The sequence below is a fragment of the Piliocolobus tephrosceles genome, chromosome 8, assembly GCF_002776525.5.
Source record: "Piliocolobus tephrosceles isolate RC106 chromosome 8, ASM277652v3, whole genome shotgun sequence".
NCBI lineage: Eukaryota > Metazoa > Chordata > Mammalia > Primates > Cercopithecidae > Piliocolobus > Piliocolobus tephrosceles.
Window position 1 is genome coordinate 36,601,241 of NC_045441.1, and position 17,886 is coordinate 36,619,126.

The 17,886-nt window shown below is 38.8% G+C and overlaps 1 protein-coding gene across 1 annotated transcript in view; it reads left to right on the top strand.

Annotated features, from left to right (window-relative positions):
- ABCA13 (ATP binding cassette subfamily A member 13) overlaps positions 1-17,886 on the top strand; it is a 514,497-nt gene that overhangs the window by 25,479 nt on the left and 471,132 nt on the right. Inside the window, 2 exon segments of the mRNA XM_023226480.1 lie at positions 3,818-3,911; positions 9,514-9,637. Of these exon segments, the coding sequence (XP_023082248.1) occupies positions 3,818-3,911; positions 9,514-9,637 (218 nt within the window).

Sequence of the window (17,886 nt, forward strand, 5' to 3'; positions counted from 1 at the left end):
GAAGGGCCAGTGACCAGCTTGTAAATAAAACACTCTGAGATATTGTTTTTTAGGTTTAATTGGAATTCTGTTATTATTTCAAGATCCTTAGAGATCTCAGCGAAAAGATTTTCTTCCAATATTATCTTCATTTGAAACTAGAGACTGTTGATTTTTAAGACTGGACTGATAAACGCTTGTGATTTTAGAGTTGCTACTGACTATTTTAATTTGGCTTTGGCAGGGTCCTTTAAATGATATTGTCTTGGTGTGAAGGGAACAACATCCAGATACTATAAATAATATATTGATAAATTAATGGCATGAAAGATTTAGACAATAAAAAGGCAAATACAAAATTGGAGAAAATATTTGTAATACTATAAGCCATGAAAAGGCTGAATTCTTTAACTAAAAAAATTAAATAGAAAAGGATGATTTTTAAGTCAGTAAAAATAAAGAACAACTTAATAGAAAAATAGGAAACTGGGAGAACAAAGAATTAATAGGCAAGGAATTATTATATGCTTAAATTATGAAAAATGCTTGATCTTATTAATTAAAGTTATCATTATGTTTTTGCATATCAGCTTGACAAAAAATTAAGTTTGTTAATCCTAGGTGTTATTGAAAGTGTAATCAGAGTAAATGATAATTGGTTTAGTTTTTAATGAGGGCATTTTGGTTATATCCATCCAAATTAAAGAACCACATTAAAATCATATACACTTTAGTGCAGTAATCCCATTTAGCAATGGTACCTCATGGATATACTTGCAAAAGTCAGCCAAATACGTAAAATAAAACCTCATGAAGTTAAAAGTTGGGATTCACTGAATTGCGTCTACTTGATTTCATAATGTGCATTGGTTTTAGTATGTTGCTGTTCTGTTATCTGTAATCAACTATAATAGAGTAATATATTTGATGGTTTTGGACCAAAATGCATGCTACGCATGTGTCTGACTTTGATGGCCTTTACCTTTTCAAGAAAACTGTTGCAAATTTGAGCAAAATTTTCCTAGTTGTAATATTTTAATAGTGTCATGTAATGTAAAACATTTAGAAATACTCCTAAGAGAGTTTTCATTGTCAAGCAGAAATGATTTTCTTCTAAGTAAATACCACCTTAATTGATTAAAAAAAAAAAAAAAAAAAAAAACCTCATGATATCACTGGCCCCAAAAAGAAAAACATGCAAATTTTCATGATGAAGTGATTGGTTAAATAAATAAAATCCTATAGTGGAATATTATGTAGTCTTTAAAAGTAACAAGGTAGAACTATAAGTGCTGTTATGGAAAATTGGTTCTAACACATAATACATATACATGTATTTTGTAAATAGATAGTTTATCCTATAGGAGAGTGGTTGTAATTTTTGTGTTCTTTTAAAATTTCTCAAACATACATATGTTTGTTTACATATTTATAATGTCAAAGGTTATACGAGTCTTGGGTCTATAAATCATTTTCTGTTTTCTTTATAACTGTTTGTCTTAAAAAATAGCTATCATATGTTATTAAAAATGAAAAAGAATAAAAAACCCAATAAAATTGTGTGTTTATTCTTCTTAATGCTATCAAGTTATCATTTAATATGAGGTATATTTTTTATTTTGCTTATGTATATTCAGTCAGAATTAATGATAGAATCTTCCCCCACCACCTCCTTACCCCAATACTCCTGTAACTTATTAATTTGTTACAGAGAATGACCAAAATGACTTAAATAAATAGTTATCTCCTGAGTGTTCTTTTTTTTTTTTTTTTTTTTTTTTTTTTTTTTTTTTTTTTTTTTTTTTGAGACGGAGTCTTGCTCTGTCGCCCAGGCTAGAGTGCAGTGGCCGGATCTCAGCTCACCGCAACCTCTGCCTCCTGGGTTCACGCCATTCTCCTGCCTCAGCCTCCCGAGTGGCTGGGACCACAGGCGCCCACCACCTCGCCCGGCTAATTTTTTGTATTTTTGGTAGAGACGGGGTTTCACCGTATTAGCCAGGAGGGTCTCGATCTCCTGACCTCGTGATCCGCCCGTCTCGGCCTCCCAAAGTGCTGGGATTACAGGCTTGAGCCACCGCGCCCGGCTCCTGAGTGTTCTTGACCTTTCTTTATAGTTTAATTGTGGTCCCTTGAACCAGAGGGCAATCTGCAGGCATTTTCTTTGTTATCAGAATGTGTGAAACTGGGTTTCAGGATTGTGTCAGAGAACTTTTTAATCATGATGCACTTTTTGGCACAAGAAATACCTCCTCACGGATTATTTCAAAGATGGTGATTTATTTTTAATTTTTAATTTTTTTTGAGATGGAGTCCCACTCTGTTGCCAGACTGGCGTGCAGTGTGTTGTGATCTTGACTCACTACAACCTTCACCTCCCGAGTTTAAGCAATTCTCTTGTATCAGCTTCCCGAGTAGCTGGAATTACAGATGTGTGCCACCACTCCTGGCTAATTTTTTTTTTTTTTTTTTTTGGTAGAGATGGGATTTCACCGTGTTGGCCAGGCTGGTCTTGGCCAGGCTGATTTCACCGTGTTGGCCACTCCTGACCTCAAGTGGTCCGTCTGCCTCAGCCTCCCAAAGTGTTGGGATTACTGGTGTGAGTCACCATGCTCGGCCAAAGAGGGTGATTTCTTTTCTTCTTTAATTACACCAGGGATGGAAAAACTCTTTTCCACCTGTGTTTTGTCTTGATGGCTTTAGGTCACTTATCTGGTCACATTTAGATTTGCTTACAGGGAAGGATTACTGCAATGGGATATGACCACGGCAGTTCAAAGAATAAAGAAACCAAAGTGACCAGAAGTTCATGTTAGTTCAAAACATTGTAACTGGGAATCTGAAACAGTAAGACATCCTCTTTGGTGTTTGATGGAGCATTCTTAACTTGCAGATTTTTAGGTTTTTGTTTGCATTTATTCAATAGCTTGCCTATTTTTTGTCTGGCTATAAACTTTTGTATTTGTAAAATGATGTCATCTGAATTCAGTACAAGATTATCCACCATAAAACAAGTAATGAACGATGACAGTAAAATTAATTTTATGATAATTGAGGCTTTTCTATTAATTTTTTGAGCTATACCTTATAGTTGGTGATTTTTTCCTCAAATGATTAAATTCCATGTGTCAATGGCAGTTCATTTTAACTTTGAAAATTTAAGGTTGTACAAATTATTGCAATCATTTTGAGTAGCTCTTCTGTAGTCTGTGTCAAGAGATTTTACTCCAGTAATCTTAGTTTTAGGAGTTTATTCTGATTTTAAGACAATAATTCAAATGAAAGATTATTTATACACAAAATGTTCTTTAATAGAAGAATGTGTGAATTTTGGCGTATTCATTAGGTAAGAATTTTATGCAACAAGTAAGCTGATAGTTATAAACCTCATGAGGCAATATTGAAAAATATGCATCAAAAGAAGGAAAATGAGAAGTGGATGCTACCATCAAAGCCAGCAAAATATCTATTTGGGTAAAAAAGTCAGAAACATTAAAGAAATTAGAAAAATAAAAATAGTTGCTATATTGAAGTATGGGAAATATGGGTGAAGTTATTTATTTCTTTAATTTCTCTAATGTCATAAGTTCTGCAATAAATAAAAATGTGCAGAAAAAGGAAAGAAGCAAAGCTGGGTCTGATGGGAGAAGAACAAGGAGATGACACAGTCACAGATCTGGATGCAATGATAAATAAACTAGGCCTTTTCTGGGGGATCCTGTCCCAAATCACTGTTCTGAGACACAAAGCAGGGATTACAACGACCTCCTTCAATAGATGAAAATATTGTAATATTTTACAATTTATTCAAGTGGTATTTTTTTTTAAAAAATATTTCTAGGTCCTTTTCCTTGCTGAATTCTTCTGGCCTTGTATCCTGTTTGTAATTCTGACAGTACTTCGTTTTCAAGAACCTCCCAGATACAGCGATATTTGTAAGTTTTACTTTTTATATACTTTTTGAATTAATCTTTGGAGAAAAAAACTCATAGCACTCTTTCTTGTGTTTTATAAACTCTGAATGCTGAGTAAAACAAGATAGGGTTTCATTATGACAATAACAACATATCTGGAGTATATGTCAATAAGCCACAATTTAGGTTTTGTCTTTTAAGAATCATATTTACACAGGTTCACTCAATCTAGCACACAGATTTATTCTTCCAATTAAAACTGACACAGTTTGGGAATAGGTAAATAGCCATTATAAATATAGAAAGAGTAGAAGAAGTGTAAGTGTGAGATGCATTTCATAGTTTATCAGCATGATACTGATAGTAATGTTGATGGTGATGATGATGGTGGTGAGAAAATAATGACGCTGATGATATGATGATGATGGTGAAGATGGTGATGATGGAGATGATGGTGATGATGATGATAGAAATGCTGATGAAGTTATAATGGTGATGAAGATAATGATAGTGGTGATGGTGATGATAGAGATGATAGTAATGAAGGTGATGATGATGATGAAGATGATGATAGTGATGATGATGTAGATGATAGTAATGATGGTGATGATGATGGAGATGATGATGACGGAGATGATGATAATGATGATGGTGATAATAATAGAGGTAATAGTAATGATGATGAAGGCGATAGTGATGATGGTGATGACAATAGTGGTGATCTTGATGGTAATAAAGATGATAGTAATAATGATGGAGATGATGATCAGGAAAGTAGTGATGATGGTGATGATGATGAAGATGATGATAGTGATGAGACTGATTATGATGGAGATAATAGTTATGATGGTGATTATGATGGAGATGACAGTGATGATGGTGATGATAATGGAGATGATAGTAATGATGGTGATGATGATGATAATGGAGATGATGGTGGAGGTAATGATGATGGTGATGATGATTACAATGGAGATGATAATAGTGATGATGGTGTTGTTGGTGATGATAGTGATGGTAATGATGGAAATGATGATGATGGTGATGATAGTGATTACTATGATGATATTAACAGTTGTGATGGTGATGCTCTGATACACTATTACTGGTCACTTCCTGTGCCTCAGGAAAGTGGTCAGATGAACCATTTTGTTGATCTGGGTTGAAACCTTAACAAAATCACTCCTTGAGAAATAATGGCCTGCTTTGTCTCTATCAGGCTATACCACTTGTATGTATAATGGGGTTGACTCTGTAATCATTACATCAGTGAGGGATTATTAAGTGTTGGGATTTACCAAAATAGTGTGTCAGTTATATTTAGGTTTTACACATATTAGGACCATTCCTATCAGTTTGTCTTTGTTGTTTGGGGATTCTCCTGTGTGTTGCAGAATGGAAAAATGTAAAACCATGTGAGTAAAATAGCATTTAGGAAAAGATAAAAGCTTTTCAGGGTTTCTACTTTATTATTTATTTATTCAATAAATACGTATTGGGTGCCTTTTGTGTTTCAGGCCTTGCTGAGAATAAAATGGTGGACAAGGCATTTTCCCTCGCTTTACAGAGCTCATTGTAGGGCCAGACTGTTACAATGCAGTGGGAAAATTGCCATGATGGGATTTTATACAGGGAGCCATGTGAGCACAGAGGAGGGGTGGCCAATCCATTCTAAGGAAAGGCATCTGAGGCAATGTGCAACTTTGTCAGAACAAGGGAGTGCAGAGGATAAATTGTCTAGGCAGGGCAGACAGCATGGACAAAAGCCTAAAGTGCAATAAAAAAAGGCAGAGATATGGCTAGAGGAGTAAGCAGGGTCAAATAAAGGGCTTTGTATGATGTTGAGGATTGTGAACTCTCAAAGAACATGAAGGAGCCATTGGAAGGTTTCAGGAAAGGTCATAATAAAATGAGCATTTAGGGGTCACGTTCTGGATACTGGAAAAGGTTGAATTTGGGGTGGGTGGAAAGCAACACTACAGAAGGCAAGATCAACTTGTGGAGCTCTTGAGTAACCAGGCAAGAGATGGTTATGCCCTGAAGCAGGGGGAAGAGGCCAGATTTAACAGACATGAAGGAGGTAAGATGGGTAGAAACAACTGGCTGGATGCATGAGGACAGGGAGCCCTTTGACTGGAACAGTTGAGTGGAGACTGCACTCCCACCAAACTGACAGGGCACGGGACGTGTAGGGGATTTGGAGAGCTGTGCTCAGCATGACCATCTTGAGTCTGAGGGACTCTTGAGATTGTCAGGGTGAGCCACCTAATCGATCAGATTATGAATTTGGAATCACATGGATGAGGACACCTAAGAAGGAGAAACTTCCAGAATATAGGCCTCAAGAAGAGCACGTTCAAGGGATAAGCAGAGGAGACAATAAGCAGCAACCAGAGTGCTGGAAGGCAAACAGAGATTTGGAGTCTGCCTGGGAAGCATTGAAAGAAGGAGGCATGGCAGAGTGACAGGTGCTGTTGCTGTGTGCTGCATGAGTAGCTAAGGGCTGACAAGTTCTCCAGGGCAGTTCACTGGAGAGATAGGATGAGGAGTGCCAGGCTGCAACAGCCTGAAGAGCAAAGTGGGTGAGAAAAGGGAAGGTAAGTGATAAAAAAAACCAGGAGTACTATGCAGGAGAAATGGGCAAAACAGGGCAAAAAAAGCTTGCATGCAACCAGAGGATAACATGGTATCAGGACTGATAAGAAGCCTCAAAATGATAGTGGCTAATGCAAAATTATGAATGATTTAGTTGTAAATGATAGAGAGCACTAAGTCTGCCATCCAGTGTGGTACTAGCTCAGTCCTGCCCTATGGAAAGAGCAGCTTATGATGCTCCTTATCCTCAAAGTTTCCATCCATCCCTTAAACATTTATCAAGCTCTTGCTTTGTATCAGGAGTGCAGTCCAACAAAGATGTGGCCCAAAGAAACACCGGAAATGTTTCCTAGAGGTATGCAGATGAGCTTTCCTGCAGAAGGGAAGGCTTTGTCAGTCTCAAAGGGGCTCAGGAGTCAAAAGTGATCAAGGACTGCACGTTGAAGCTCCATCAAGCCCCCCATCAGCTCTGTGGGGATGAGCATGGCGTGCCACCTTTGTGAACCTCTTCTCTATAAAGACAGCAAATTTCTCCTGGCTCCCAGGGCTGCTGTAAGGGCTTGGAGAGAAAGCCGGTCAGGAGCATGCACTCAGCACCAGGCCTGGCACCAAGATTGATTTAAAAAATGCCCATCCCCCTCCCTCATGCTTCCCACTGTTTTGGGGTGACCTGATGTTACCATGCCAGGTCTTTAATCTTGGAGACAAAATGTGTCCAGGGCTGAAGTCCTCAGTCTCTGACCCATTGAGCACTCTCTGTGTGGCCATCATTCCTGATGTGTTCCTGGAGAGGGAGATCGGACACAGAAGCCATGCCAAGGAAATGCACTCTCTGGGCACTGTTGCTGACCCCTGAAGTCACCATTGTGTGGAAGATGTTCTGTGTCTGTCTTGTTACAGGAAGAGCGGGCCCCGTTCTTATGCTGTGACTGAGAAGGACCTTAGGAAAGGTGATGTGGATTTTACCGTTTTAGAATGAAGCCAAAGACTGCATATATGGGTATTTTCACTAACAATAAATACTCTTCCAAAGTTAAGATTATTTGCATAGGAAAATGAAATTTTCTGTTAAGTACCTTGAGAGATTAAAGCTTCAGAAGCTTTATTTATATGTCTGTCCCAGTAAAATTCTATTTGTGCTGTTGAAGTTAGGCTTGTGATCATCTATGGTATGGGCAGGCTGCACTTGCAGGTGGACAGGCACAAGCCCAGGGCAGGGCGCTGCTGCTTCCTCGAGCTACACATGAATGTGAAAACCGCTGCCAGGGCAGCGCTGCCTTTGTGTTCTCGTTTTCAGGGACTGGGAAAAGAGAAAAACAAGAAGCAGTCAAGGACCCTGGGGAGACCTAGGAAAGTGCTTCAGGTTTCAGATGGGCCCTGGCAATCCTGGGGTGCTGGACAGGCATCTCCGTTCCAGGCCTGCTCCTGGAGGTAGTGAGGTGCAGTAGAATGAATATTTGACCTGGAGTCATTCTTGGGTTTGTGTGTGATTTGGGGAAAAACACACCTGTGATTCTCAGCATCCTCATTGTAAAACATGTTTTTAATTGTATTCCACGAGATGTCCAAGACCTTCACACGTGGTTACTTGTATTACAAGGTGGCCCAAAGATACAAAGCCAAATCTTTAGTCTTGGAGACACACTGTATCCCAAACTAGCATCCTCAAATTATCTGATCCACTGAACACCTCATTGTGGTGACTTCCATTCCTGATGTGTTCCTCAGAAAAACAGGACACAAAAATTATGCTGGGGAAATACACCTTTTATTGCTAGCTGGGATATAACTCCAAATCCTTTTATGGTATGTTATTCTAGAGCACTGAGCCATGTGTCTGCTAATAACTCCATTTGTTTCCTTAGCTAAAAACCTATTCATGTATTTTTCAATTCATTCATTTAGTGAGTGTCTTCTATGTGAGAGGCATTGTGCTGAATGCTGGGCATAGGGAGTCTCTAAGTCCTGGATCGTCTCCCTGACCAAATTAGATGTGAGCAGTAAGGCTGTCAGCAGGGTTTCATGAGCTACATCGTATTAGATTATGATGGTTATCATAGCTTTCTTTTTCTTTCTATTTTTTTTTTTTTTTTGAGATGGAATTTTGCTCTTGTCGCCCATGCTGGGGTGCAATGGCATGACCTCGGCTCACTGCAACCTCTGCCTCCCAGGTTCAAGTGGTTCTCCTGCCTCAGCCTCCTGAGTAGGTGGGATTACAAGCACCTGCCACCACACCCAGCTGATTTTTGTATTTTTTTTTTTAGTAGAGACGGGATTTCAACACACTGGCCAGGCTGGTCCCAAACCCCTGACCTCAGGTGATCTGCCCACCTTGGCCTCCCAAAGTGCTGGGATTACAGGTGTGAGCCACCACACCCGGCTGGTAATCACAAGTTTCAAGTTGTTGCAGCCATCAGCATGCTCACTACTCCCACTCTCCTGGTGGTGTGAAGGAAGGATACGGTTGGGGATGTGTAAATAGCATGTTATCCACAGAGGTGGCTATTTTCTAGCAACGTTTGTCCTGAAAAATCCTATTCCACATAGAAAGACTTTTTTTTGTATTACCCAATATTTAACAACTATATTTAAGCATTAAGAATTCAACTGGCATTAAGCTTGAAGTTTTTGCTAAAACTAAAAACTCCTATATTTTTATATGAGATGGAAAGAACCATCCTTTTTATTCTTCCTGCTCACAGCTTGTCCATAGAGAGCCGTGTCTGGAAGCTTGGCTGTGCATCAGAGGTATTTCCACTCAGTTAATGGGGAATCTCGTGAATCCTGCAGCTGTGGCTGCTCAGAGCCATTCTGCCTTGAAACATGAGTACTGACCCTGGAAGAAAGGTGTTAGATATGAAGATGTTTCATTTTGTTTGATTTTTGTTGTATGAGTCCTTAGATCTCCTTTAAATTAACAGCAAGGTTAATAATATAATGATATATTATATTACAATTTCAACTCAACAGGAATTCCATTTCTGGTAGTAGGTATATGGACTTATTTCTTCTTCGCATCTATTTCTAGGTTATTTGCAGCCCCGAGATCTGCCCAGCCGTGGTGTTATCCCCTTTGTTCAAAGCCTTCTTTGTAACACTGGATCAAGGTGCAGGAACTTCAGCTATGAAAGGTCGATGGAGCATCATTTTCGGTGAGAGAAGCACAAAGATCTTTTTTAGAAATCTCAGAAAGCTGATACGTAGGACAGGCCTCTGCTTTTTGTAAAGCCTCGATAATTTGGGATAGGTCAGAGATCATGAGAAATATAGAAATTAAAGTTTTATTAAATTCAGAGTCACATAATTCTGGCTCCAACTAATGGTTAGCTTCCAGCAGGAGATCTTTCCACTGCCACCTGCAGGACTCACAGGGTAATAACTGATTAGCAAATGCCATTGCATGTGATAATTTGTTTTCTGTAGGTTAAAACTATGACTTCAAAATTACTTGTCTAGCCAACTTTTCATTTTAGTGCCACATGCCCCTAGAACAATTATTTTTTGAGCTACCTACTGGGTTTTTTCTACTGTGCTATTAGTTGACCAGAATCCTGTTCCTCGCTGACAGCAAATAAAAACTGGGCAGTACTGCTTTATTTGTCATATACCACCTAAATGGACTACAGGACAGGTAAGTTGCCTTCTCTGAGTCTCTGAATGCTGAGCTATGCAACTGACACTGTAGTTGGCCTTAAAACTCAAGAAGAGAAGGAGAAGAAGAGACGAAGTGAGGGGGTTTCACTTGGGGGATCCTGAATGCCCTGGAAACTTCTCCCAGGTGAAGTTAGGAAGGGAAGGAAGTGACTAGTTGATTATGAGAGTTTGCATTTATCAGGTATGAATGATCTGAGTTTTATTTAATCTGTATTTAATAATATTAAATACTCTAAGATGTTTAAATGTAAAGCAAATGTTGACATATATGATCTTTATCCTCCACCTTTAAGTTACAAGAGGAAAATTAAAAGTTTCCAGAAAATTTTCGGCATATCAGGTACAATACTTATAAATGGTGTTGTTTTAGTTCATTTGGGCTGCTATAATGAATACCATAAACTGTGTGGCTTATAAGAAACAAATATTTATTTCTCATAGTTTTGGAGACTGGGAAGTCCAAGATCAAGGTGCCAGCTGATCTGGTACTGGTGAGAACCCTTTCCATAATAAATGACACCTTCCAGCTGTGTTCTCACATAATGGAAGGGATGAGGCAGCTCTCCAGGGTCTCTTTAATAGGGGCACTAACCCTATTCATGAAGGCTCTGTCCTCATGATCTAATCGCCTCCCCTATATCATCTTAGGGGTTACGTTTCAACATAAAAAGTTGGGGATGGGAGATGCCAACTTTCAGACCATAGTAGGTGCTTACTTTTTCTGAGACAAATCATATAGAAATATGATATAAAGAGGCTCATTTGAAAATACTGCAAAGTCATAACCCTGAAAAGTTCAATGGTCTTTTCTTGAATGTATGGAGAAGGGAAATATACAAAGCTCTCTTTCTTGGAAGCATTAGAAGAGCTTGAGACTTAGCAGCGTCTTTATTTCAAGTCTTCTTACGTCTCTTCCTTACTTGGAATGGGAAGTTTAAATGATGTTGAAGTGGAAAGGATATGATTTTGTGGCTAAACAATACTGGCTCTGTTACCTTTGGTTCTGTGAATCTGTGCAAATTAATTAACCTCTCTGAATCTGTTCACTCACTTTAAGTTTTGTGAATGTTAAAAACAAATATAGAAAACATCTAGCACAATGCATGGCACAGAGGCATTCAACCAATGGGAGTTAATAGTAACAAATTCTTATTACTATGGCTGTAACAATTATAAAAATACTACTTGAAGGCCAGGCGTGGTGGCTCACACCTGTAATCCCAGCACTTTGGGAGGCCGAGGCGGGCAGATCGCCTGAGACAAGGAGTTCAAGACCAGCCTGGCCAACATAGTGAAACCCTGTCTCTACTAAAAATACGAAAAAATTAGCCGATGTGGTGGCGGGTGCCTGTAACCCCAGCTATTGGGGAGGCTGAGGCAGGGGAATTGCTTGAACCCAGCAGGGGGAGGTCGCAGTGAGCCAAGATCGTATCACTACACTCCAGTCTAGGTGATAGAGCAAACCCGAAATTACTTGATACCAGGAAATAATCTACCTTTGTTTTCTTTGTGTTTTTCCACATCAACATCCTCACTTCAATGTGCAGAAATTCACGGGTTATAAAAGCAACCTGGTGAGATTCTTCACCTAACATTCTGAGAGTGGTAGTCAGGTTAATAGTTCACCAGCATTGCAAAGCCTTTAACTTTGAGTACCAAGAATGAAATTCCTCACCTTGTCTAGTAGCACCCAAGCAAGAGGTATAAGAAATACACAATAAAATAGGGAAAGGAAATTTTAAGGAGTAAGGAAAGAGGGGAGAGGGAGAAAGGAGACAAGGAAGAGTGAAGCATGCTGTCAATAGACCCGGTCACTCAACCAAGTAGATTTCATGTGTTTTCATATTGGAGCAACTGTGGATTCAACTGAAGTTCAAACCCATAAATAAAGACTCATTCCTGATTATTTTGTGGTAATTGTCTCAGTTTAAAAACACCTGAAAGCAGCTGGGTACAGTGGCTCACGCCTGTAATCACAGTGCTTTGGGTGGCCGAGGTGGGCGGATCACGAGGTCAGGAGTGTGACACCACGCTGGCCAACACAGTGAAACCTCATCTTTACTATAAATACAAAAATCAGCTGGGCATGGTGGCGGGTGCCTGTAGTCCCAGGTACTCACGAGGCTGAGGCAGGAGAATTGCTTGAACATGGGAGGCAGAGGCTGCAGCAAGCCGAGATTGCGCCACTGCACTCCAGCCTGGGCAACAGAATGATAATCTGTCTCCAACTCCCCCCCCCAAAACAACAAACAAACAAACAAACAAACAAAAACAAAAAATTCGAAAACAAAAACAAAAAAATCTGAAAGCAAGTGTCACAGTTAATTTAGTTCATAAGTTTCTATGACCTTTCTAATTCCTCAGGTAAGTTCACTTTGGGCAGAAGTCCCAGGTACCATCTGATGTAGTTTATGATTATGAAAATCAGCTTCCTCATTCCTGCTTTTGTTGGGAAGTTTCCCCTTCATTTTAACAAGAGGATTTCAGAAACATGAAGCACTGCAGGAAACAGAACTGAATATTCTTGCGAGTGTTAGTGGTCTCTCCTATTTCCTTTAGTTTAAAATGCTTTGTAATGCGAATATGCCGTCTAGACCCGCCCCTCACTTACCTTTCACTGTCTGCCTACCTTAGGGAGGCTGATCGCCCCACCCATGCCGGGGCAGGCCCACCCTTGGTCTACAGCACCCGGTGCCTTGCCTTCTCGGCTTTGGTTGGGTGACCTTTCATTTGCAGTTTCTTGAAATGTTTCCAGCCATTTCCTACTGGTCTCATTTGGTGGTCATCAACATTTTTATTTATTTTTTTGTCCATCCTCAAACATGCCCAGATACCCCGAGGATCATCTGACTCTCTCTGCCTCTTTTGCAGCAACCATACTGCCTGGTTCTCAGCCTTACTTGATTATCACCTGCTGCCGCCTCACCTCAGCTTCTCAGTTTGCTTTTCACTCTCTTGACGCTCTTTTTTTTTTTTTTTTTTTTTTTGAGACGGAGTTTTGCTCCTGTTGCCCACGCTGGAGTGCAGTGACATGATCTCGGCTCACCGCAACCTCCGACTCCTAGACTTATAATTTTTTTTTGTTGTTGTTGTTGAGACAGAGTCTGGCTCTGCTGCCCAGCACTGCAACCTCTGCCTCCCGGGTTCAAGCGATTCTCCTGCCTCATCCTCCTGATTAGCTGGGACTACATCGCCCAGACTAATGTCCTAGAGTGTTTCCCCAATGTTTTATTCTATTAGTTTCATAGTTTCAGGTCTTAGATTTAAGTCTTTAATCAGTTTTGATTTCTTTTTTTTTTTTTTTAGTGTGGCAAGCGATAGGGGTTTAGTTTCATTCTGCGTATGGATATCCACTTTTCTCAGCAGCATTTATTGAAGAAACTGTTCTTTCCTCATTGAATGTTCTTGGAGCCTTTGTAAAAAATGAGGACTGTAATGTGTGGATTTATTTCTGGGTTCCCTGTTCTGTTCCATTGGTCTCTGTGTCTGTTTTCATGCCAATACCATGCTTACTTGGTTACTAAAGCTTTGCAGTATATTTTGAAGTCAGGTAATGTGATGCCACCAGCTTTGCTCTTTTTGCTCAGGATTGCTTTGGCTATTTTAGATCTTTGTAATTGCAAATAAAGTTTAGGATTTTTTAAAAAATGATTTTTTCCCCCTATTTCTATGAAGAACATCTTTGGTATTTTCATAGCGATTGCATCGAGTCTGCAGATTGCTTTGGGGAGGATGGACATTTTAACAATATTGATTCTTCCAATCCATGAACATGGAACATCTTTCTAATTTTTGTGTGTCTTCTTCAATTTCCGTCATCAGGGTTTTATAGTTTTCATTGCAATGATTTTTTACTTCTTTGGTTAGGTTTATTCCTAGGTATGCTATTTTATTGGTAGATATTATAAATGAGATTGCTTTCTTGGTTTCTTTTTCACATTGTTCACTGTTAGTGTATATAAATGCTATTGATTTTCTTTGTTAATTTTGTATCCTGCAACTTTACTGAATTTGTTTATCAGTTCTAATAGTTTCTTGGTGGAGTCTTTAGGTTTTTCTAAATATGAGATCATGTTATATGCAAACAAGGATAATTTGACTTCTTTCTTTCCAATTTGGATGCCCGTTATTTCTTTCTGTTGCTGGATTGTTCTGGCTGGGACTTCCAGTATTATGTTGCATAAAAGTAGTGAAAGTGGGCATTCTTGTTCCAAATCTTAAAGAAAAGATCTTCAGTTTTCCCCGATTCAGTATGATAGTAGCAGTGATTTTGTCATATAAGGTGTTCGTTGTGCTTGACTGTGTTCCTTCTATATCTAGTTTTTGAGAGTTTGTATCATAAAGGAATGTTAAGTTTTATCTAATGCTTTTTCAACATCTATTGATACGATTGTATAGTTTTTGTCCTTTGTCTTTTGATGTGATGTATCACATTGATTAATTTGCATATTCTTGCATCCTTGGGATGGATGAATTCCACTTGGTCACAATAAATGATCTTTTAAATGTAATATTAAATTCAATTTTGTCAGTATTGTATTGAGAATTTTTGCATCTGTGCTCATCAGAAATATTGGCCTCTAGTTTCCTGTTTTGTTATTTTTTGTGTGTGTATGTCTAGTTTTGGTGTCAGGGTAATACTGGCACTGCAGAACGAGTTTGACAGTATTCCTTCCTCTTCAACCTTTTGGATTAGTTTGAGTAGGATTGGTATTAATTCTTGTTTAAATGGTAAAATTCAGCAGTGAAGCCATTGTTTGGGTCCTGAGCTTTTCTTTGAAGGGAGAATGTTTATTACTGCCCTCTTACTACCTGGTATTGGTTTATTCAAGTTTTGGATTTCTTTATGGTTCAATTTTGGTATGCTGCATGTATCTAGGAATTTATTTTTTTCTCAGTTTTTCAGTTGAAGAGAACACACAAAAAATAGAAAGATATTCTATGTCCATGGATTGGAAGAATCAATATTAATAAAATGTCCATACTCCCGGCATGAACACTGGAGACAGAGCTTGCAGTGAACTGAGATCATGCCACTGCACTCCAGCCAGGGCGACAGAGCGAGACTCCACTCCAATGATTCTTTATTGCTTTTCTGTTTGAATGATCTGTTCAATGCAAAATATGGGGTGTCAAAGTCTCCAGCTGTTATTATATTGAGATCTATCTCTCTCTTTAGCTCTGTTAATATTTGCTTTATATATATGGATGCTCCACAGTTGGGTGCATTTATATTATTATGTTTATATTACATTTCCCTGTCTGAGAGGTCACATATCTTTGTCACTCCAGGATTGGTCACTGATGACTTATTTAGTTTGGTGAGGTTGTGTTTTTCTGGATGTTCTTGATGCTTGTGGATGTTCATTAATGACTGAGCTTTGAAGAGTTAGGCATTTATTCCAATCTTTGCAGTCTGGGCTTGTTTGTACTCATCCTTCTTGAGAGTACTTTCCAAGAATTCAAAGAGGAATAAATGTTGTGACCTAAGCCTGTGGTCACTGCAGCTGTTTCAGCACTAGCTGTTTCATTCCTAAGCCCAAGAATACAGCAACTCTTGGAGGCTCCCAGATAATCAGCCTTGTTGGACTTAGGGAAGTTAAGAGAGCATTCTCTGGGTTACCGGTTGAAGTCTCTTGCGCTCTTCCTTCTGTTTCACCTAATCAGAAGGACTATCTTTCCACACAGGGCTGCTTGGAATTGGGGGAGGGGTGATGCAGGCACTCCCATGGCACCATGTTGGATCACAACGAAACTCATGTTCTTCCTGACCAGTACAGTGCTGGGGCTTACCTGAGACCCATGGCCACTACTTCCTGGATGCTGCTGATGTTCATTCAAGGTTCAAGGTCACCTTACTCAGGAGGAGGCCAATCCTGCTGGGACTGAGTCCATCCCATCAGGGCAGCAGCTTCTCATCTGGCCTAGATGTGTCTAGAAATGCCATTGGGAAGAAAAAGCCTGGAATCAGGGGCTTCAGAAATCTGCCTATTACTTTATTTTACAGTGACTGAACTGGTATCCAGCTTGCAAGACAAAGTCCTCTGTAATATTCCTTCTCCCTTCCTCAAGCAGAAGTCTTTCTCCAAGCTCCACTGCCTGGAGTTGGGGAGGGTTGATGTAAGCACTCTAATCGCTACTACAGCTGGTATTGCATTGGCACTGCAACTCCCCTGCCTTCAAAACCAGTAGAATACCAGGTCTTATCTAAGGACTGCAGTTCTTGTGGCCTGATTGCCACTCAAATTTGTTTGGGGTCCCAAACCACTTTATCAGCCTGTAGTGAGGCCAGCCAGGACTTGGATACTTCTTGCTGGGGCACAGGATTCTCATCTGGCTCAGGGCTGGTCTAAATGCTCCCTCTGTGGGCACCAGTAGAATTCTTCCCTTTTTTGCATTCTATTGTGACAGGGCAGCACTGACTTTCAGTACAAAGATTCACACTCAGTTTACTCTCCCTCCGTCAAGCACACAGAATCTTTCTCCATGCTGCACTGCCTGGGATTGAGTGAGAAGAGGCAGGCAACACAAGACTGTCCTTTCTTCTTCAAGGCCTCTTTCCATCTTAAATGTTATGAACATTAAAAAATAAATCTTTGTGTGGACAAATATTTTAATTTTTCTTGGGTTAATACCTAGGAGTAGAATTCTTGGGATAAATGTTTAGTGTATGTTTAGCTATACAATATATGTCCAGGCTGTTTTCCAAAGTGTTGTGCAATTTTATACTCCCAACATCAATACATAAGAATTCCAGTTGTTCCACATTCTTGCTAACACTTGTTATTATGTTGTTCTCTTTAATTTTAGCCGTTATACTGTTATATTGTGCTTTCTGATTGTAGTTTTAATTTATGTTTTCTTGATCAGAAATGATGTTAAGCATCTTTTTATATGTTTATTGGCCATTTCAATATTTTTTGAGGAAAGTGTTCAAATATTTTATACAATTGATTTTTTATTTTTGGTTTTATTGAATTCTTAGAGTTTTTTTTAACATATGCTGGTCACAAGTCTTTAATCATGTGTATACATATTATACATGTATTGTAAATCTTATTTTCTAATTTATGCTCTGTCTTTTGAAGAACGGGGGTTATTTATTTTGATAAAATATAATTTATCATTTTTTTCTATTTTGATTTGTGCTTTTTGTGTTTTTCTTTAACAAAGAAATATTTGCCTAATATTTTTGAAGATCATTCAGATTTTTTCCTGTATTTTCTTTTAATAATTTTAGCTTTTGTTTACAGGTACAATTTATTTTCAGTTTATTTCTTTCTATGGTGTGAGGTAACTTTTGAGGTTTATCTTTTTACGTATGTATATACAATTCTAGTAGCATTTGTTGAAAAAACTATTCTATTTCATTAAAATACATTGGGAACTTTGTTTAAAAGCAATTGATTTGTTAATAGTATGAAGGACTGTTTTTGGACTCTCAGATCTGTAGGTTTAGTTTCACAACATCACAGTATAGCAAGTATTGCAATAAAGTGAGTCACATACATTGTTTAGTTTTTCATTGCATATAAAATTTATGTTTATATTGTAGTCTATTAAGTGTGCAATAGCATTGTCTAAAAAATGTACATACCTTAATTAAAAGAACACTTTATTGCTAAAAAATGCTCATGATCATCTGAGCCTTCAGTGAGTCAATCTTTTTCCTGGTGAAGATCTTGTTTTGTTGCTGATGACTACTGACTGATCAAGGTGGTGGTTGCTGGAGATGGAAGTGGCTGTG